Source organism: Pan paniscus, chromosome 12, assembly GCF_029289425.2.
Source record: "Pan paniscus chromosome 12, NHGRI_mPanPan1-v2.0_pri, whole genome shotgun sequence".
In the NCBI taxonomy this organism is placed as follows: Eukaryota; Metazoa; Chordata; class Mammalia; order Primates; family Hominidae; genus Pan; species Pan paniscus.
The window spans coordinates 78,997,171-79,019,890 of NC_073261.2; the positions used below are offsets into that span (position 1 = coordinate 78,997,171).

At 42.9% G+C, this 22,720-nt stretch overlaps 1 protein-coding gene across 1 annotated transcript; it reads right to left on the reverse strand.

Annotated features, from left to right (window-relative positions):
• Window positions 1-92: 92 nt before the first annotated feature.
• On the reverse strand, window positions 93-17,848 carry EPCAM (epithelial cell adhesion molecule). Its single transcript, XM_003822677.4, has 9 exons — window positions 17,484-17,848; window positions 13,503-13,610; window positions 13,025-13,265; window positions 11,774-11,839; window positions 10,003-10,066; window positions 8,029-8,130; window positions 7,117-7,317; window positions 1,895-1,939; window positions 93-537 (listed from the first exon to the last, which is right to left on the reverse strand). Exons 1-9 carry the CDS (start codon window positions 17,557-17,559, stop codon window positions 496-498), a joined length of 945 nt encoding a protein of 314 aa, XP_003822725.1. The 5' UTR covers window positions 17,560-17,848; the 3' UTR covers window positions 93-495.
• Between the last annotated feature and the right edge of the window lie 4,872 nt (window positions 17,849-22,720).

Below are 22,720 nucleotides of genomic sequence, written 5' to 3' on the forward strand. Positions count from 1 at the left end.
ACTCCAGCCTGGCAACAGAGTGGGACTCCATCTCAAAAAAAAAAAAAAGAAAAGAAAAAGAAGAAGAAATTTGAAATGTCAAAGTTAAGAAATTCAGTTTAAAATGTTTTATTTCAAAGCTCATAAAAAAGTATGTATGTACAAGACTCAAGTAAATAGAAAGGCAGCTTTCAATCACAAATCAGTTTTTCAGATTTTACTGTGGAAGCATATTTAATGCACACATTTGAATGTTACACATAAATAATTTTAACTATGGAGTCCAAGTTCTGGATTTTACATTAGATCTGCATATATAAGACACTTGTGGTCAAATTTCAAGATTGGTAAAGCCAGTTTCAAGCTGCTTATATTTTGAGTACAGGTTTCACTATTACAAATATATGATGTTTAACAAACTCATGACCTTCAAAGATGTCTTCGTCCCACGCACACACATTTGTAATTTGCGTCCATTTGCTATTTCCCTTCTTCTATAATCTTCAAATTATATAGTTATGCATTGAGTTCCCTATGCATCTCACCCATCTCCTTTATCTGAAACAGGAAAAAGCACAGAAAAAAATTCTAAATAATTTTTCAATCTTTTGTTCATTCTGAAAATAGTATTAAATAAAAATGAAATTAAAGGAACACAAGATAATTTTTTCCCACATTTATAAGACTTATTTAAATAAAAAAAGAAAAAGTTATATTGCAAGGAAACACACATTTAAGTGTTTTCAAGGTTCTATTTAGAGACAAGATCGCCAAAGTGACTAGGGCAAGTTGGAGGTAAGCTAGATCATTAAGATTTTTATTAAATGCATACTATTTTTAATGCTAGAAAAAATTGATTTACTTTCTATTATCAATCTTTCATTTTACATGTGGGGAAACTCAAGTTCAAAATTAGTGTTTGTCTCAGATCACACAACTAGTTACAGGCAAACTGAGACAATGATAATGACAACTACCACTCTGTTGACAAATATTTTCTTATGTGGCAAGCATGGGACCAACACTTTACACCGATTATGTTTAATCCTTGCAACAGGTCCATACTATCTATTATCCTCATTTTACAGATGAGGAAACATGGAGGCTTAAAGAAGTTATATAACTTTGCCCAGCCAAACCCAGGTCTGTACTGCTCTGCACTGCAACACTACATTGTCATTCTGCCTGTCTGTTACCATTCAATTCAGGGTTAGTCTTCTAGACTTGGGGTCACCAAACCAAATAAACCAGATGACCTACTACAGAATGGGAAAAAAGTGCTAGAACTTTCTGGTTCTATTAGACTTTTTCCAATATTCCTTTACGTTTCTATTTTTATTACTTGCTAAAATATTAGTAAGTGGCCCATATACAACTACAAAGATACACAAAAATTGATAGATATATGAAAAATGTTATTGATAGGGTTCAAGGATAAGTGTTCATATTCAATTCCAAGGGACTGAAACACACTAACAATCTGACACTTTGATGTTACACTAGTATAGACTAGTTAGTACACAATAGATTATGACAAATTAAGTTCATATTAAATGATTATCTCACTGGCATAGAGATAATAAATCAGATCATCAGTCACAATGAGTTTCTCCAAGGTGAATCCACTGGAGTATGCCTTCAGAAGATTCTGTTAGATGTTGACTCTTTGTAAAATAAAAACCATAGGCTTCCCATTCCACTCTTCTATGAGGCAGAAAACAGATGGTGATCTGCCATGGAACTCACGCAAGGAGATTTAGGTAAGAGTACATTCTAAGACTGTCCCTAAGACCCTAAAGACAACAGTATAAAGGGACTCCAGTATAACTGAAATGCATCAGTGTGTAGGAAGGTAGAGTGATTAGGAGTAAGAGATTCAACAGGGCCTTTCTATTTAGGTAAGTAATCCATTTACCTCAGCCTTCTCATACTTTGCCATTCTCTTCTTTCTGGAAAAAACCTGAGTGGAAGAAAGACAACTATTGTTTTAGGACTGCTACTCAAAAAAAGATTATCTAAACAGACATATATGCTTTTAATGGACATAATTTTGATCTGAAAAAAAACTAATTTTAACATCTATCCATAAACATTTATTGCTTCTTAAATTAAAAATTTCACACCAGTGCGGTGGCTCATGCCTGTAATCCCGGCACTTTGGGAGGCCGAAGCGGGAAGATCATCTGAGGTCAGGAGTTTCAGACCAGCCCAGCCAACACGGTGAAACCCCATCTCTACTACAAATACAAAAATTAGCCAGGTGTCATGGCACGCACCCGTAGTCCCAGCTACTCAGGAGGCTAAGGCACCAGAATTGCTTGAACCCAGGAGGCAGAGGTTGCAGTGAGTGGAGATGGCATCACTGCTCTCCAGCCTGGGCTACAGAGTAAAACCCTGTCTCTTAAAAATAAATAAGGTGGGCTGGGCTGGGCGTGGTGGCTCACCGGTACTTTGTGGGGCCGAGGTGGGCGGATCACTTGAGGTCAGGAGGTCAAGACCAGCCTGGCCAACAGGATGAAACCCCCTGACTCTACTAAAAAAACAAAAAAATTAGCCGGGCGCGGTGGTGGTCGCCTGTAATCCCAGCTACTTGGGAGGCTGAAGCAGGAAAATCACTTGAACCCGGGAGGCAGAGGTTGCAGTGAGCCAAGATGGCGCCATTGCACTCCAGCCTGGGCGACAGAGTGAGACTCCATCTCTAAAAAAAAATTAGAATAAAATAAAATAGGTCAGGCATGGTGGCTCATGCCTGTAATCTTACCACTTTCAGAGGCTGAGGTGGGTGGATCACTTTAGGTCAGGAGTTCAAGACCAGCCTGGCCAATATTGTGAAATCCCATCTCTACTAAAGATACAAAAATTAGCCAGGCGTGGTGGCAGGCGCCTGTAATCCCATCTACTCGGGAGGCTGAGGCAGGAGAATAGCTTGAACCTAGGGGGCAGAGGTTGCAGTGAGCCAAGATCATGCACTATTGCACTCCAGCCTGGGCAACAGAAGGAGACTCTGTCTCCATAAATAAATATAATAAAATAAAAACTTTCACTACTAAACAAAAAAAAGTCTACCACGACAAGTGAAACAAACAAACAAAAATCAAAATCAAAAACAATGCTGGATCCAATGGGACAACAGAAAAGAAAGAGAAAGAAAAAAAGGAAACAATGAATAATCTTTAAAGAAATTTAACAGTTTAGGCCAGACATGGTGGTTCACGCCTATAATCCCAGCACTTTGGGAGGCCGAAGTGAGCAGATCACCTGACATCAGGATTTCGAGATCAGCCTGGCCAACATGGTGAAACCCCATCTCTACTAGAAATACAGAAAAATTAGCCAGGTATGGTGGTGCACGCCTGTAGTCCCAGCTACTTGGGAAGCTGAGGCAGGAAAATGGCTTGAACCTGGGAGGTGGAGGATGCAGTGAGCCGAGATCGTGCCACTGCACTCCAGCCTGGGCAACAGAGCAAGACTCCATCTCAAAAAAAAAAAAAAAGAAGCAGCAGCAGCCCAGCACAGTGGCTCATGCCTGTAATCCTAGCACTTTGAGAGGCCGAGGCAGGCGGATCACGAGGTGATGAGTTCGAGACCAGCCTGGCCAATATGGTGAAACCCTGTCTCTACCAAAAAATACAAAAATTAGCTGGACATGGTGGCTTCTGCATGTAGTCCTGGCTACTCGGGAGGGTGAGGCAGGAGAATCAATTGAACCCGGCAGGTGGAGGCTGCAGTGAGCCGAGATCATGACACTGCACTCCAGCCAGGGCAACACAGCGAGACTCCTTTTCTTTTTTTTTTTTTTTTTTCAGATGGAGTCTCGCTCTGTCACCCAGGCTGGAGTGCAGTGGTGCAATCTCGGCTCACTGCAAGCTCCGCCTCCCAGGTTCACGCCATTCTCCTGCCTCAGCCTCCCAAGTAGCTGGGATTACAGGTGCCCGCCACCACGCCTGGCTAATTTTTTGTATTTTTAGTAGAGACAGGGTTTCACTGTGTTAGCCAGGATGGCCTCGATCTCCTGACCTCGTGACCCAGCTGCCTTGGCCTCCCAAAGTGCTGGGATTACAGCAGTGAGCCACCACGTCCGGCCAGCGAGACTCCATTCCAAAAAAAAAAAAAAAAAGAAAGAAATTTAACAGTTTGGTGTGCATTCTTCCACATCCTCCTTTTCCACACTAATACAAATATCATATATAAACACATGCATCTAAGTTTTGGGGTCTAAAAATGGGACCATGCAGTATCATCACCACCTGTGCACAGCCTGTATCAACATCATAGCAACCATTCCAGATCCAAAGATAAAGATAGAACTCATTCACCATTCACATTATTCCCTATCGTAGATACAATAAACATAATTTACTCTCTTACTGATACACACTCAGGCTATTTTCCAGATTCACTTTTGTTGTTGTTTTTATTCATTTTTTGAGACAGAGTTTTGCTCTCGTTGCCCAGGCTGGAGTGCAATGACATGATCTCGGCTCACTACAACCTCTGCCTCCTGGGTTCAAGTGACTCTCCTGCCTCAGCCTCCTGAGTAGCCAGAATGACAGGCATGCACCACCATGCCTGGCTCATTTTGTATTTTTAGTAGAGACGGGGTTTCTCCATGTTGGTCAGGCTGGTCTCGGACTCCCAACCTCAGGTGATCTTCCCACCTCAGCCTCCCAAAGTGCTGGGATTATAGGCGTGAGCCACCACGCCTGGCCAGATTCACCTTTACAAGCAATGCTATGATACAATAACTGAATGTGCTTCCTTATTGCACTTGTGTTTTCATTTATTTCTACAGAACAATTAGACTTCCAGCATTAACCACTTGTGTTCATTTGCCATCTGAAATTTCTATTAACTGTCTATCCCTACCTGTTGTCATTCTTTCTTTAGGTTTCCTCATCAATTTGTAAGAACTCTTTGTGTATTATGTATAATATCCATTTTTGCTTTATGCGCCATATTTTTTTCATGCCCATCGTTGATATTTTTTACTTTACAGTTTCTTTGCCCTATAAAATGCTTAATTTTAATGAAGCCAAAATATATATATATATAGGACTAGGTGCAATGGCTCATGCCTGTAATCCCAGCAGTTTGGGAGGCTAAGCCAAAAGAATTGCTTGAGCCTAGGAGTTCAAGCCCAGCCTCGGCAGCCATAGCAAGTACTCGTCTCTACTAAAAATTAAAAAATTAGCCAGGTATAGTGGCACATACCTGTAGTCCTTGCTACTTGGGAGGATAGGTCAGGAGGATTACTTAAGTCCAGGAATTGGAGGTTGCAGTGAGCTATGATCATGCTACTGCACTCCAGCCTGGGTGACACAGCAAGACCCTCTCTCAAAATATACATACACATATATGTATCTTTTCTTTCATGGATTCCAGATTTCTTGCCTTACATAATTTCCCCTACCACAAGGTTGTACAAACATTCCCTCAATTTTCTTGGGAGTTTACTTTTTTGTATTTTTAAATATGTAAATGTCTTTCAAAATGGATACACTGCCCAACTCCTTTCCTACTACTGTGCTCTGGACATGCCACCCTCACACAGCTGGGCAATATGGCCAGCCTGGTGGAGTGAAATAGGAATTCAACTTTTGTTTTGTTCCAGATGGATAGCCAAACATGGTTGATTGAACTGGAAATCTAAGTTCCTAAATACCCTCAAACCTCTTTCTGAATTCTGTTGTGTTAGTAAGATTTCTTTTTTTTTTTTTTTTTTTGAGACGGAGTTTCACTCTTGTTGCTCAGGCTGGAGTGCAATGGCATGATCTCAGCTGCAACCTCCACCTCCTGGGTTCAAGTGATTCTCCTGCCTCAGCCTCCTGAGTAGCTGGGATTACAGGCATGAGCCACCATGCCCGGATAATTTTGTATTTTTAGTAGAGATGGGGTTTCTCCATGTTGGTCAGGCTGGTCTCGAACTCCCGACCTCAGGTGATCCACCCGCCTCAGCCTCCCAAAGTGCTGGGATTACAGGCATGAGCCACTGTGCCTGGCCTTTTTTTTTTTTTTTTTTTTTTTGAGACAGAGTCTTGCTCTGTCACCCAGATTAGAGTGCAGTGGCATGATCTTGGCTCACTACAACCTCTGCTTCCCAGGTTCAAGCTATTCTCCTGCCTCAGCCTCCCGAATAGATTACAGGCATGTGCCACCACGCCCAGCTAATTTTTTTGTATGTTCAGTAGAGACAGGGTTTCACCATGTTGGCCAGGCTGGTCTCGAACTCCTGATCTCAAGTGATCCACCCACCTCAGCCTTCCAAAGTGCTGCGATTACAGGCCTGAGCCATCACACCTGGCCAGTGTTAGTAAGATTTCTTGATACCGAAGCATCCTTACATTCCTAAAATAAACCTTTCACTTCTTCAAGCAATACATTCTTTTGCTGAAGCACTGTTAAATTCAATTTGCTCATCTTTACTTGGAAGTATTGATTCACATATCACTTTTAACTCTTTTCTATGGCTAACGTTAACTTTGTGTTCTGTTGTTTCATCTTATTGAGTGGTTTGGGGGTTCATGTATTTTGCACTAGGTGTTGAATTGTTTGCAATGACAACTGAAAGACGCTTGCTGCTAGATAGCAATTTAACTGGCCTGTGAGGTGCACAGCCACAAGCTTTTTAATATTAGCATCCTTTCTTGCTTCATAAAATGACTTTTGTATAAAGAGACCAGAGATACAATAGATTCATTCACCATAAAAAAATTATTTAAAAATGAAGATTTTTTTCCCTGAATGTTTTGGAATATGGATGTTACTTTTTCATATTTCCTTTTTTCTTTTTTTTTAGACAGGGTCCTGCTCTGTTGCCCAGGCTGGAGTGCAGTGGTGTGATCATGGCTCACTGCACCTTTGACCTCCTGGACTCAACTGACCACTCCCACATCAGCCTCCTAAGTAGATGGGACCACAGGTGCAAGCCATCACGTCTGGCTAATTTTTGTATTTTTAGTACAGATAAGGTTTCACCATGTTGCCCAGTGTGGTCTCAAACTCCTGGGCTCAAGTGATCCACCTGTCTCAGCCTCCCAAAGTGTAGGGATAACAGGTGTGAGCCACCGCGCCCAGCCATTATTACTTTTTCTCGAAAAAATATACCCTTAAATGAAATTTTGCTTGTTCTGTACTCACCAGCACAACAATTCCAGCAACAACTGCTATCACCACAACCACAATAACAGCAATAACACCAGCTTTTAGACCCTGCATTGAGAATTCAGGTGCTTTTTCATCAACATAATAAATTAAAGTTTGACCAGGATCCAGATCCAGTTGTTCCCCATTTACTGTCAGGTCCATTTTCTTAGAATGAAACAAGGATTCACCTTTAACCTGTATTGAAAAGGAGAAAAGGAATTAAAAATATTTAAGAAAACCAACCATGGCCACATATAATTACATACAAATTGTATGCCAAAAGAACCGCTGCCAAGAATCTTTATGGTTTTAGTGATAACAATCTAATCTATTGGAACTTTAAAAAACTGTTTATTACAGGAACCTTTCAACATACACGAAAGTAGAAAGAGTAGTGCAATGATGCCCATGTACCTATCACCCAGATGCAAGGCCAACAACACATGGCCTCTCTTACTTCATCTTTTCTTCCTTTTATCCTTTCACCCCTGCCCAGATTATTTTGAAGCAAACCTCATATTTCAGCAGAAAATACCTCACTATATTAAAGTTTAAACAAAATATTTTAATCATATCAGTTACACAGTCTTTTTTAACAGACTTTTATTTGTGTAAATTATAAATATCATAGGGGAGCATATATGCACAAACTAAGTAACCACCAAGTAGATAATAAATAAGAATTATAAGAAAGAGGGGAGATATTTTAGGCAGAACAATTTGATAAGAGGCATAAATATACAAACAAGCAAGATGCATGTGAGTGACAGGGAGGACAAAATTAATGGCAGCAGCGAACCATTTGGTTGATCTGTAAGTGGATAAAAAGGTGATGAAATATATTTAATTCATTGAGGCATGATAGACTACATCCCTGAACACAGGAATAAAGAAGATGATACTCACATCTTTTTCAAAATAATAAGCCACATCAGCTATGTCCACATCATTCTGAGTTTTTTGAGAAGAATTTTGAACCAGATCAATAGTGATAACATTATTCTCATACTGGGGAAAAAAATTGAATAATACAAATTAATACTAATATAATCAAAATCATTTGAAAATAACATTAATTGAGAATCAGAATATTCAGTGTTGGATTTTCTATAATCTACATGCATCACTGTTCCTTTCCATTAGTGGATAACTAAGTTTATCACTAATCAAGAAATCTTTGGGAGGTCTCTAAATCTATCAAAGGGAAATAAGGCAGCCATGCAACCAAACATAATTACAATGTACAATTTTTCCTAAGAGAATTTTCTTATATTGAAAAGATTTTTAAATAAGATATGAAAGTATTTTATTTGGATTAGAACTACTTTAAAACTAAATTACTAAAGAAATGCAAGGTAAGGCCGGGTGCAGTGGCTCATGCCTGTAATCCCAGCACTTTGGGAGGCTGAGGTGGGCGGATCACCTGAGGTCCAGAGTTCGAGACCAGCCTGACCAACATGGAGAAACCCCATCTCTACTAAAAATACAAAATTAGCCAGGCGTGGTGGCACATTGCCTGTAATCCCAGCTACCAGGGAAGCTGAGGCAGGAGAATCGCTTGAACCTGGGAGGCAGAAGTTGTGGTGAGCCGAGATGGCGCCATTGCACTCCAGCCTGGGCAACAAGAGCGAAACTCCGTCTCAAAAAAAAAAAAAAGAAAAGAAAAGAAAAAGAAACGCAAGGTAAAACGCAGTATGCATTTTCCATGTTGTTTTTTTGTTTTGTTTTTGAGACGGAGTCTCGCTGTGTCGCCCAGGCTGGAGTGCAGTGGCACAATCTCAGCTGACTGCAAGCTCCGCCTCTCAGGTTCACGCCATTCTCCTGCCTCAGCCTCCCGAGTAGCTGGGACTACAGGCGCCCACCACCACAATTGGCTATTTTGTATGTTTTTAGTAGAGACAGGGTTTCACTGTGTTAGCCACGATGGTTTCGATCTCCTGATCTTGTGATCCACCTTCCTTGGCCTCCCAAAGTGCTGGGATTACAGGCGTGAGCCACCGTGCCCGGCCATCATTTTGTTTTTAAAGAGTAAAAAAAGTACATTCTTTCTAAAGACTCTTGAATAAATTCATACTGCCTTTAAAGAGTTCCGTCACACTATTCAAGCTTCTTTTTATTTTTTAAACCAGAGTTTAAAGAGTTAAGTAAGGGCTAACTAGTTAAGGACTAGTCCCTTAAAGCAGAGAAGATGGGAGCTCCAGTAACATCCTAAAGTAAATATGCACCAAAACTATATTTACCAAAAGTAATTTTGGTGCATATTTACTTTAAGATGTTACTGGAGCTCATCCACAGGGACAGGTTCTCCAGGATAAGAAAACTCAAATGTTTTAGGGATACTAAGAGATACTACGTTTTCTTTAGGAGTAAAACTAGGCTTTTCAAAGGCTATGGAAGGAAAACAACGATAACCAAAAACAATGGGCCAGGCGTGGTGGCTCACACCTGTAATCCCAACACTTTGAGAGGCTGAGGCAGGCAGATCACTTGAGGCCAGGAGTTCGAGACCAGCCTGGCCAACATAGCAAAACCCCGTCGACACTAAAAATACAAAAATTAGCTGGGCATGGTGACATGTGCCTGTAGTCCCAGCTCCTCGGGAGGCTGAGGCATGAGAATTGCTTGAACCTTAGAGGCAGAGGTTACAGTGAGCCGAGATCTTGCCATGACACTCCAGCCTGGGGAAGAGAGCAATAATCTGTCTTAAAGAAACAAACAAACAAAAAAACAGTAACAGGAAATTCACATTAAGTACCCAGATCCGAAACTGTTGCTCCAGTAAGTGCATTTAACCACAACTTAAATCACTGGCTGTCCTTATACTCAAAACATACTGTCTCACGAACTGTCTGCTAAAGCTCACTTATTAAAAAATCATACCAAAATATTCGTGATAAATTTTGGATCCAGTTGATAACGCGTTGTGATCTCCTTCTGAAGTGCACTGTAAAGAATTTAAAATCTGTATTAAAAAAAAATGTTTGTACCACACAACAGTAAGAAGCACTACTCTTTAAGCAGACAGCTCAGGGTCTAAAATTGTCATTAAAGTTAAAATTTTTCTGCCATTTTGCAACTATCATAATAATAATTGATTCAGGCTAGAATCATCCATTGATATTCAAACTGCTGGGTACCAGTTTAATTAGAAAAAGAACATTTACTTAGTATCCAAATATCTGCCCATAGATTATTTATGGATTACAAAGGGAGAATGGTAACTTCACAATGGAAAAACCTGGTGGATACCACTTTAACCAAAGTTTACATTACTAGTAAAGGGAGAAGCTGACATCATGCAACTCCTAATGTGAAGTATTATAAAGGACACAAGATCGCTTAAGTAGTTTTCCTGTCAAAAATGCATAACCTGTTTTTAGTTAAGAGGAAACATCAAGGCTCGGGTGAGGTGGCTCATGCCTGTAATCCCAGCATTTTGGGATGCTGAGGTGGGCAGATCACCTGAGGTTGGGAGTTCGAGACCAGCCTGACCAACGTGGAGAAACCCCGTGTCTACTAAAAATACAAAAAAAATTAGCCAGGCATGGTGGCGCATGCCTGTAATCCCAGCTACTCGGGAGGCTGAGGCAGGAGAATCGCTTGAATCCGGGAAGCAGAGGTTGCGGTGAGCCGTGATTGCGCCATTGCACTCCAGCCTGGGCAACAAAAGGGAAAACTCCAACTCAAAAAAAAAAAAAGGAGGAAACATCAGACAAATCAAAATTTGAAGGACATTATATATAATGACTTGCCCATGCTCTTTAAAAATAGCAAGTTCATGGAAGACAAAGAAAGGCCAAGAAACTGTTCGATATTAAAAGAGACTAAAGAGTCATGACAACTAAATGTGATACATGATCTTGGACTGGGTCCTGAATCAGAGGGGAAAAATTACTACAAAGGACAATATTGGGAAAATGGGCACAACGTGATATAACGTTAAATTTCCTGGCCGGGCGCGGAGGCTCACACCTGTAATTGCAGCACTTTGGGAGGCAGAGGCGGGAGGATCACAAGTTCAGGAGTTCGAGACCAGCCTGGCCAATACGGTGAAACCCTGTTTCTACTAAAACTACAAAAATTAGCAGGGCGTGGTGGCAGGCACCTGTAGTCCCAGCTACTTGGAAGGCTGAGGCAGGAGAATCGCTTGAAACCGGCAGGCGGAGGTTGCAGTGAGCTGAGATCACGCCACTGCACGCCAGCCTGGGTGACAGAGCGAGACTCCGTCTAAAAAAAAAAAAAAATTTTCCTAAATTTGATCGTTGTATAGTGGTTTATATAAAAGAATGCCTTTTGTTCTTAGGAAAACATACACTAAAGTACTTAGGGATAAACGGGCCTGATGTCTACAACTTGCTCTCATGTGCTTCTGGGAAAAATATTTATACATGCATAGATACACTGATGTAAAGCACACACACATATTCATCCACACATACACATATAAAAAGCAAATGTGCCAAAATGTTAATTGGTGAATCTGAGTGAAGTGTATTCCCAGAATCTCTGTGCTATTCTTGCAACTCTATTTCAAGTAACTTTATTTTTCAGAAATATAAAAAAGCATTTAGACTTGCTTTTTCTAATGGTGTAGGATGGAAGATTTGAGCCACCAATTGTGCAAGAATATGATGCATTTAATTGCACTTACGTCCGCAAACTTTTACCATCATAAGGTTTTTCTCTTGCTTTGTGTTTTAGTTCAATGATGATCCAGCTATAAAGTAAAAAGACAATGTCAGTTGACTATAACTCAGTCTTCCATACTATTTTCCTAATAAGCTAATCCTAAAATTCTCGAATTATAAGGACTAAGAGAAAAAAAATTTATGCAGTAGCTATTCCTATAATTTCTTCCCTTACACATCCTTCATAAAGGACACACCCAGGAGGGAACACCTTTTCTAATATTGACCCTCTGTTCCCTGGACACAATACATAAAGTCACATTAAGTCAAAGTTTAGCTGGCAGTGTCATGCCCTGTTCAACTGAAAAGATGAAAAGGCATGAAAGGCCCGGGCATGGTGGCTCACAACTGTAATCCAACACTTTGGGAGGTGGAGGTGGGTGGATTGCCTGAGGTCAGGAGTTGGAGACCAGCCTGGCCAACATGGTGAAACCCCATCTCTACTAAAATACAAAAATTAGTCAGGTGTGGTATAGCTGTAGTCCCAGCTACTCAGGAGGCTAAGGCAGGAGAGTTGCTTGAACCCGGGAGGCAGAGGTTGCAGTGAGCTGAGATTGTGCCACTGCACTCCAACCTGGGCAACAAGAGTGGAAATTCCATCTCAAAAAAAAAAGAAAAGAAAAGAGAAAAGAAAAAACAAAAGAAAGGGCACAAAGAGAAAACTGACAACGAGGCTCCAGAAGACCAAAGCAGAAAAACAAAGTGCCCACTTTGGTCCTGACATCCTTTCCAGTTTCTAGTCCCTTCCAATGAAGTCTTTTTTTGCTTAAGCTAGCGTGAGTGGGTTTCTGTGCCTTTTCATTAAACAATCCCTAAAACAAGCATATCTCACTTTTAAAACACAATCAATAAGCAAATACATAGGTTAAATTACATACATTTACTACTAATGCAACAATGAAATACTGAATAATGTTAAGTAAAGATATAAAAGAAAAATTATACCTAGTATGCTATCATTTATGTAAAAATAATAAAACAGATATATAACAAATTCATCAACTATCTCTGGAAGGTTATAGAATAATCAATAACATCAATTCTGTGGAGGTCCAATGGGTAGCGAGGGGGACTGGAATGATAAGGAAGCTTTTCACTGGACACTCATATCTTCTGAATTCTAAACCATGAAATCATATTACATAATCAAAAATAAATTTAATTAAATGAATCTGAACAGCATGAAAACAAGTAGTATAGGCAGCCCCACTCACTAGGTTCTCACTCGCTCAGAGCAGGTTATTTCAGTGTCCTTGTCTGTTCTTCTGACCCCAGCAGTGTTCACACACCAGCACGTGGAGGTGCCGTTGCACTGCTTGGCCTTAAAGAGCCCGCTCTCATCGCAGTCAGGATCATAAAGCCCATCATTGTTCTGGAGGGCCCCTTCAGGTTTTGCTCTTCTCCCAAGTTTTGAGCCATTCATTTCTGCCTTCATCACCAAACATTTGGCAGCCACTGAAAAAGAAACCTTAATGCCAAACTGAAAAATAACTGATTTCATGATTACGGGAAAAAAAAAATTAATTCTAAAGTTCCAGGGTCAAAGATTATTTGAAATTTATGTGTTCCCACACTTACTTTATAACATGATTCAGATTTAAGCCAATAAAACTCTTTCCAACTCAAGGCACATCAATTAAAGAAGTATTAAGTCAAAATAAAGCTTACAGGTAATTAGGATATTTTACTCACGCTTTGAGCAAATGACAGTATTTTGTGCACCAATTGAAGTACACTGGCATTGATGATTATTATTCACAAAGCAGTTTACGGCCAGCTTGTAGTTTTCACAGACACATTCTAGAAAATTTAAAAAAAAATCTACTTTAAAATGTGGATCTATTAACTCTCATGTCCCAGCTAAGTTATATTGTAATAATAATGCCTAAAGTTACAAGGACACAAAACCTTAAAAAGTGGTCCTGAATGTTTTATTTTTCAGCTATAGACTACTGCCTAAGTGCCTGGCACTTGCTAAAGTTTGCATACTGTATACAGACACATAGTTTAATCTGCATGCATTCCTGTTTTTTTTTGGTTGTTTTTTTTTTTAGATAGGGTCTCACTCTGTGGCCCAGGCTGGAATGCAGTGGCACAATCTTGGTTTACTGCAGCATGGACCTACAGGGCTCAAGTGATCCTCCTGTCTCAGCCTCCCAAGTAGCTGGGACTACAGCCATGCACCACCATGCCTGGCTAATTTTTAACTTTTTGTAGATACGGGGTTTCGCCATGTTGCCCAGGCTGGTTTTGAACTCCTGGCCTCAAGCAATCCTCCTGCCTCAGCCTCCCAAAGTGCTGGGATTATAGGCATGAGCCACTGTGCCTGGCCTCCTGTTACAATTTTTTTAAAACAAGAACACAGCTCTCCAAGTATCATTTCTAGCTTTGTCTTTGTGAAACTCCCAGTCTTAGCTCCTTCCACACTCCTGTCCTGCTAAGTAACATCCCTGTTAGTCACTGCCTTTTTTTGTTTTTCTTCTTGAGACAGAGTCTCACTCTGTCGTGCAGGCTGGATTGCAGTGGTACGATCGCAGCTCACTGCAACATCCATCTCCCAGGATCAAGCGATTCTCCTGCCTCAGCCTCCCAAGTAGCTGGGACTACAGGGGTATGCCACCACACCTGGCTAATTTTTGTATTTTTAGTAGAGACGGGGTTTCAGCATAATGGCCAGGCTGATCTCAAACTCCTGACCTCGTGATCCGTCCGCCTCGGCCTACCAAAGTGCTGGGATTACAGGTGTGAGCCACCGCGCCCGGCTTTTTTTTGTATTTTTAGTAGAGACGGGTTTTCACCATGTTGGTCAGGCTGGTCTAGGACTCCTGACCTCAGGTAATCCACCCACCTCGGCCTCCTAAAGTGCTGGGATTACAGACGTGAGCCACCATGCCCGGCTGTCACTGCCTCTTTTACAAAAAAAAATCAACTATTCCAATTCTAGGATCTGTGAATCCTCACCTTCTCTCGCTCTCCCACCCCATTTTCTTAAATGAGGGATGTTTCCTTTGGGGCTTAACAGGAATATATTCAATCTTTAAACCATTTTATATCTTGGAAAAATTACACTTTCAACTGCAGTTATAGTCCTCCCTTTAAGTCAGTTTCCTAACTAAATTAAATTCTAGTACCTGATAAGGAAAGTGATACTAAGCAGCCCATTCTGGATTATTGATGTCAGTTTAATAGTTTTGTCCTTAACAACCTCAAAAGTTCATTTAACTTCGAATAGGCAAGACTATCTAATTCCTTTTGTCTAGTTAAAAGAGCACAATCATTAAAAACAAAAACTATCTCCTCAGTTCAACTGAAGAGGAAAAAAAAGAAAAAGCTAGCATGACAAACCAGAGTTTTTATATTGATCCTTCGTATCCCAAGTACCCTAAGTTGATTTCAATTTTTCCCTGTTCAAGTTATAGTCGATATGAACCACCTTTAATCTGCCCAACACTAAACTCAATACTGGGGTCACAAAAGGGGAAAATACAGCACTTGTTCTCAAGCGTTTAAATCTTCTGCAGCCCCATCCTGTACTTGTTTAAAACACACTGTTCATCCCTAAGGGGCGTAAAATTTAAATCAGACCAGTCAGGTGCAGACTTTCTGAGCACAAACCTGTAGCAGCTATGACCACTTTAAAGCAATTTAACATTAAGTCCGTAGTCCCAGATTGAAGCCAGAAAAACATGAGTTGACTAAAACTGCATTACTTTGAGAGTATAATTACTGAATTTAGGCCACTCCATTGGTGGAAGTGTAAAAGCCCTTCCAGAGACCTTTGGCAAACGCCACTCCACTTCTAGGCACCATCTTACAAATAAACCAAGAGATGCCGGACCGGTGGCTCATGCCTGTAATCCCAGCACTTTGGGAGGTCCAAGTAAGAGCATCGCTTGAGCCTGGGAAATGGAGGATGCAGTGACATGTAAATGTGCCACTGCACTCCAGGCTGAACGACAGACGGAGACACTGTTTCCAAAAAAAGAGAGAGAGAGAGAGACGGCAGCCAAGTTGTTTATTCCACAGTTAAGAGAAACTGAAATCAAACTACATGTCTAACATTTGAATAACGGTGCAACATACCAGCCACCATTTTAAATCTTGTTTTTAAGGCCGGGTGTGGTGATGCACGCCTGTAATCCCAGCACTCTGGGAGGCCCAGACGGAGTGATCACTTGAGCCCAGGAGTTCGAGACCAGCCTGGCCAACATAGCGAGATGTCGTCTCTACAAATACAAATATTCGGCTGGCACGGTGGCTCACGTCTGTAATCCCAGCACTTTGGGAGGCCAAGGTCGGTGGATCACCTGAGGTCAGGAGTTCGAGACCAGCCTGACCAACATGGTGAAACCCCTCTCTACAAAAAATACAAATTAGCTGACCGTTGTGGTGCATGCCTGTAGTCCCAGCTACTCGGGAGGCTGAGGCAGGAGAATCGCCTGAATTGCAGTGAGATGAGATCGCGCCGTTGTACTCCAGCCTGGGCGACAAGAGCGAAACTCTGTCTCAAAAATAATAATAATAATAATAAATAATAAATACAAAAATTAGCCAGGCATAAAGGCTGACGCAGAAGGATGGTCTGAGGCCGGGAGGCGTAGTCTACAATGAGTCAAGATCTTGCTATTGCACTCCAGCCTGGGCGACAGAACAAGGCTGTTTCAAATAAAAAAATAAAATAGGCCGGGCACGGTGGCTCACGCCTGTAATCAGAGCACTTTGGGAGGCCAAGGCGGGCGGATCACGAGCTCAGGAGTTAGAGACCAGCCTGACCAACATGGAGAAACCCCGTCTCTACTAACAATACAAAAATTAGCGGGGGGTGGTGGCGCGCGCCTGTAATCCCAGCTACTCTACTCAGGAGGCTGAGGCAGGAGAATCACTTGAACCCGGGAGGCGGAGGTTGCAGTGAGCCGAGATCGCGCCATTGCACTCCAGCTTGGGCGACAGAGCAAGACTCAGTCTCAAAAAATTAAATAAACAAATAAAAAGAAAGATACACCTAATTACTAATTATGGGATTCTCAAAATGCTGGGATTATATGTTTTTACTCTTTACAGTTATTATTTCTGCGTTCCCTACAATAAGCTTGGCATTACTCATATGATCCTTAGAAAAGGGAAAACACCCACACTCCCTGTGTAGTCCGGGCCGCCTGCCGCGCGCAGGTGCATAGCGGCCCTGGAGGCCTCCCTGCGGGCACCTGTCCCCGCCTGAGGCCCACATCCGGGACCCGCTGCAAGGACAAGGGCGAGCCCGCTGGTCCCTGTGGCAAAGACTCCGCCACCGGCTGGGGCTGTTTTGGAACCCCAAGTCCACCCCGAACCGAGGACGTGGGGGCGCCAGAGCGCGAGGCACCGGTTCGGTGGCCGCAGGAAACCTGGACGTGGCCACTCCGTTCCCTGCCTGTCCCCCGCCTCCGCCCAAGGCCATTTCCCTACCAAGGCGAGCAAAGCTGCAAAGTGAGGCTGCTCCCCGGGACGGCGCGAGTGAGCGCCGCCTCGCCGTTTCCTACCGCGCCGAGGGCCTGAGCCGCAGCACGGCCGCACCGTCCGGTCTCCAGGCTGGAAAGCGCGGCCTCTTGGTCCCCTCCCTATTATTCCCGTTTCGGGGGCCGGGGGCCGCTGCCCCCCAGCCCAGCTCCACAACTCTGCTCCAAGTCCGCGCCTCACCTTCCTGAGCTGCGGCAAAAGTCGCCGTCGCCGCGGCAAGCAGAAGCCCGAACGCGAGGACCTGCGGGGGCGCCATGCTGCGCGCGCGCCGAGAAGAGGGGCGCGGGAGGGGCCGGGGATTCGCGGGAGGGCGTGCGCCGGGAGTGGGACACGAGGAGCCGGCCGGGCAGCGCGAGGCCTGGGGCGCGCGGGTCCGCGTCGGGAGGACAGCGACGAGGGGGTCCCCGGACCGCGTCGAAGGTGCTCGCTCGCCGAAGGACTAGCGCTCTGTGCGCGCGGCGGGGCGGAGCGCACACCTGCCCGACCTGGCGGCCCCGCCTCTCGGCCCCTTCCCGGGACTGCTCACCTCTGGCCGCTGGTGCTTGTTGATGAGTCACCGCCCGGGAGTTGGGGGAGTGAGTAGGCTCCCCTCCCCCAGCCCCGGCGCTGCCGTTGGGGCGCGGCCCTCTCCACAGGTGTGGGCCCGCGCGCCCCGCTCCGCCCCGCCCCAGGTGCTTCGTCTCCATGGCCGCGTTAGGGATTTTTGGTGGCCTCCAAGGAGGTTTGAAGATTCTGTGCTGAGACTTCCTTTTAACCGGAGGAGCGCTGCTCTGAAGCCTTGAAGAACGGGGCCTGGGGGGAAGGGTGCGGGAACTGGATAGAGGAACGTGGAGGCTCAAGGAAATACAAACACAAGCAGAGCACCTTCCAGAACACTATAAAAAAGACCTTTGAGCTTTTACCTGGCAATTTAATTATACTCCTTTAAAATTAGAAAAAAAAAAAAGAAAGAAGAGGAAAGAAGAAATCTTGGCTCTCTTGGGAAGAAAATGAGTGTTTCTTTATAATTACTCTTAATAATTCTTTTTTAGTTTTCATAAGCATTTCTAGCACTTGAAGATGTAAGAAAAGGTGTTCCCAGGCTGAGCGCAGTGGCTCACGCCTGTAATCCTAGCACTTTGGGAGGCCGAGGCGGGCGGATCACCTGAGGTTTGAAGTTCGAGACCAGCCTGACCAATATGGAGAAACCCGTCTCTACTAAAAGATACAAAATTAGCCGGGCGTGGTGGCGCATGCCTGTAATCCCAGCTACTGGGGAGGCTGAGGTTGCAGTGAGCAGAGATCGTGCCATTACACTCCAGCCTGGGCGACAGGAGCAAGACTCCGTCTCAAAAAAAAAAAAAAAAAAAGAGAGAGAAAAGAAAAGGTGTTCCCATAGAGCCATATACTGAGAACCGAGATGATTTCGGGTTTTGGTTACTATTAAAGAACAATGTTGATGACGCCTTCGGAAAGAAAATATAGGGAAATAGAAAGAAAGGACAGTAATCGATTTCCGTGCAAATGAATTCAAATCACAACACACTATATTATTACAATATTAAAAAAATTATAAATACTTCATATATATACTACTTAGTGTTTTTAAATGTTATTTTTTGTTAGCTGTAATATCATTGTAACCTATTTTTTAAAAGCTTTTTATCCACTAAAGAAATCATAAAAGTAAGAGTTAAAAAGAGGAAAGGAGGCTGGGCATGGTGGCTCATGCTTGTAATCCCAGCACCTTGTTGGGGGCACAGGTGGGCAGATCCGAGGTCAGGAGTTCGAGACCATCCTGGCCAACATGGTGAAACCCATCTCAACTAAAAATACAAAAAGTAGCCAGGTGTGGTGGCAGGCACCTGTAATCCCAGCTACTCAGGAGGCTGAGGCAGGAGAATCGCTTGAACCAGAGAGTCGGAGGTTGCGGTGAGCCGAGATCAAACCGCTGCACTCCAGTCTGGCAACAGAGCAAGACTCCATCTCAAAAAATAAAAAATAAAAAAAAAGAGGAAAGGTAAAAAAGCAATTTTAAGATTCAGCTAAGTTTGATTAATTTCTACAAGTATATGTCAAATCAAAGCTTATGTTTATATTAAAACAATCATTTCTATGTTGTATTCTGTTGAAGTGCCGGCAAGTTGATTAATGTAAATAGTCATGCTGTTCTAAGTACCTCTATAATTTGTTTTGTATAATTTAAATTTCACCTGGTATATGAAATAAGCTATTTAGGCCAGGTACGGTGGCTCATGCCTGTAATCTCAGCACTTTGGGAGGCCGAGGCGGGCGGATCACCTAAGGTCAGGAGTTCGAGACCAGCCTGGCCAACATGGTGAAACCCCGTCTCTACTAAAAATACAAGAAGTTAGCCAGGCGTGGTGGCGGGCGCCTGTAATCCCAGCTACTCAGGAGACTGAGGCAGGAGAATCACTTGAACCTGGGAGGCAGAGGTTGCAGTGAACCAACATTTCGCCATTGCTCTCCAGCCTGGGCAACAAGAGCGAAACTCCGTCTCAAAAAAAAAAAAAAAAAAAAAAAAGAATAGTACTAACAAATCAGGAACAAGTTAACCAGATTTTTGTTGTCTGCTGAATTTTGGATGTTTTCAGGAAGTTTGCCTTTCTCCAAATTACATATACTTTTCCCAAGAATAAACTAACTGGTTATTGTGGCTTTATTGGCAAAATGTTCCATTCTGAGGTCTAAATCTGTTTACCTAATCTGGAGAACTTCATCTTCTTATAACTGGACAGCTATTTATTGTTAATTACAATAAAGTGAATTGAGTAAGCATAATTATTAAATAAATGACAAAATACCAGACTAATCTCTGACTCATTGTATCTGAGTATACATCCAGGGTATTTTTTCTTTTCTTTCTTTTTTTTTTTTTTTTTCTTTCTTTTTTTGAGGCAGAGTTTTGCTCTTGTTGCCCAGGCTGGAGTGCAATGGCATCATCTCAGCTCACCACAACCTCTGCCTCCCGGATTCAGGCAATTCTCCTGCCTCAGCCTCCTGAGTAGCTGGGATTACAAGCATGTGCCACCACGTCCGGCTAATTTTTTGTATTTTTAGTAGAGATGGGGTTTCTCCATGTTGGTCAGGCTGGTCTTGAACTCCTGACCTCAGGTGATCTGCCCACCTCAGCCTCCCAAAGTGCTGGGATTACAGGCTTGAGCCACCACACCCGGCTGATCCAGGGTATTTTTTCTTTTTTTTTTTTTTTTGAGATGGGGTCTTGCTCTGTCACTCAAGCTGCAGTGCAGTGGCATGATCTTGGCTGACTGCAACCTCCACCTCTTGGGTTCAAGCAATTCTCCTGCCTCAGCCTCCTGAATAGCTGGGATTACAGGCGCCCACCACCACACCCGGCTAATTTTTGTATTTTTAGTTGAGACAGAGTTTCACCATGTTGGCCAGGATGGTCTTGATCTCCTGACTTTGTGATCATCTTGCCTCAGCCTCCCAAAGTGCTGGGATTACAGGTGCAAGCCACCGTGTCCGCCTTTTTTTTTTTTAAGATAGAGTTTCAATCTTGTTACCCAGGCTGGAGTACAATGGCGTGTTCTCAGCTCACTGCAACCTCCACCTCCTGGGTTCAAGCAATTCTCCTGTCTCAGCCTCCCGAGTAGCTGTGATTACAGGCGCCTGCCACCTCGCCCGGCTAATTTTTGTATTTTTAGTAGAGACTGGGTTTCACCACGTTGGCCAGGCTGGTCTTGAACTCCTTACCTCAGGTGATCCACCCGCCTCAGCTTCCCAAAGTGCTGGGATTACAGGCATGAGCCACCGCACCGGCCGGTATTGTTTATTTTAATACCTCTTTAACACCTTCTCAATTTGTCATTCTTTGCTCAAAATTACTCGTTTTATGTTTTAATTGTGAATCTTTTGTAGTTCTAGTGCCATATTTAAGCACATTTATTAATATTTTCAGGCTAGGCATGGTGGCTCACGCCTGTAATCCCAGCACTTTGGGAGGCTGAGGCGGGTGGATCACTTGAGGTCAGGAGTTTGAGACCAGCCTGGGCAACCTGGTGAAAACCTGTCTGTACTAAAAATACAAAAATTAGCTGGGCATGGTGGCACATGCCTGTAATTCCAGATACTTGGGAGGCTGAGGCAGGAGAATCACTTGAACCCAGGAGGCGGAGGTTGTGGTGAGCCAAGATCATGCCATTGCACTCCAGCCTGGGCAACAAGAGCAAAACTCTGTCTAAAAAAAAAAAAATATATATATATATATATATATATAAAATTAGACTACCAGTTCTAAAAATTTTTGTTATCCCATGAGTAATAGATGAGTAGAAAACAGAAGTCCTTTATATAGAATGAAGAGTAAAAGTCCTTAACCACTATGCAGCAAATCCTTCTCTATTCTAGATCTTCTTTGTTAATAGTTTTATATTTATGCTACTTGTTCATTAGTTTTTCTCACATATCCCAAAGAACCTGGGTTCATAGGATATACTCCACAGAGTGGGGGATAATATTTGGTTGGTTTAAATTTATAACAATAGTTTGCATCTGTACATTCAGAGTTCACCTTAATATATATATAATATGTAAATGTATATGTAGAATTTCTACCATGTCATTGTATCTGTCATTAAAAATTAACTTTTCTTTTTTTTTTTAGATGGATTGTCACTCTGTTGCCCAGGCTGGAGTGCTGTGGCACAATCTTGGCTCACTGCAACCTCTGCCTCCTGGGTTCAAGCGATTCTCCTGCCTCAGCTTCCCAAGTAGCTGGGATTACAGGCACATGCCACCAGGCCCAGCTAATTTTTGTATTTTTAGTAGAGACGGGGGTTTTGCCAGGTTGGCCAGGCTGGTCTGGAACCCCTGACCTCAAGTGATCTGCCCACCTCAGCCTCCCAAAGTGCTAGGATTACAGGCGTGAGACACCACGTCCGGCCAACTTTTTTTTTTCTTTTGACATGGAGTCTCACTCTGTCACCCAGGCTGGAGTGCAGTGGCAGGATCTTGGCTCGCTGCAACCTCCGCCTCCCAGGTTCAAGCAATTCTCATGCCTCAGCCTCCTGAGTAGCTAGGATTACAGGCATGCACCACCACGCCCAGCTAATTTTTGTATTTTTGGTAGAGATGGGTTTTTGCCATGTTGACCAGCCTGGTTTCAAACTCCTGACCTCAAGTAATCTACTGGCCTCAGCCTCCCAAAGTGCTGGGATTACAGGTGTGAGCCACCACGTCCAGCCTAAAAATTAGCTTTGTTTCCAAAAGCCAAACTTCTAACCCTTTACCATGAAAAAAGCCCTTTTTCATATCTTTTTCCACTTTAAATTCTTTTGTAAAATATAAAGCACTATATAGTAAGCACTTAAACTAAAGTTTAGTTAATTAACATGTAGACGCTTATTAAGTGATATCTATTACAATTAAAAGCAAGGCCGGGTGCAGTGGCTCAC

Coding starts and splice junctions, on each gene's coding strand:
- EPCAM (XM_003822677.4), bottom strand. CDS start 17,559: ATGGCGCCCCCGCAGGTCCTCGCGTTCGGGCTTCTGCTTGCCGCGGCG. Junction 7,318..8,028: donor CTTATTATTTTGAAAAAGAT/GTGAGTATCATC, acceptor TTTTCAATACAG/GTTAAAGGTGAATCCTTGTT. Junction 1,940..7,116: donor TTGCTGGAATTGTTGTGCTG/GTGAGTACAGAA, acceptor TCTTCCACTCAG/GTTTTTTCCAGAAAGAAGAG.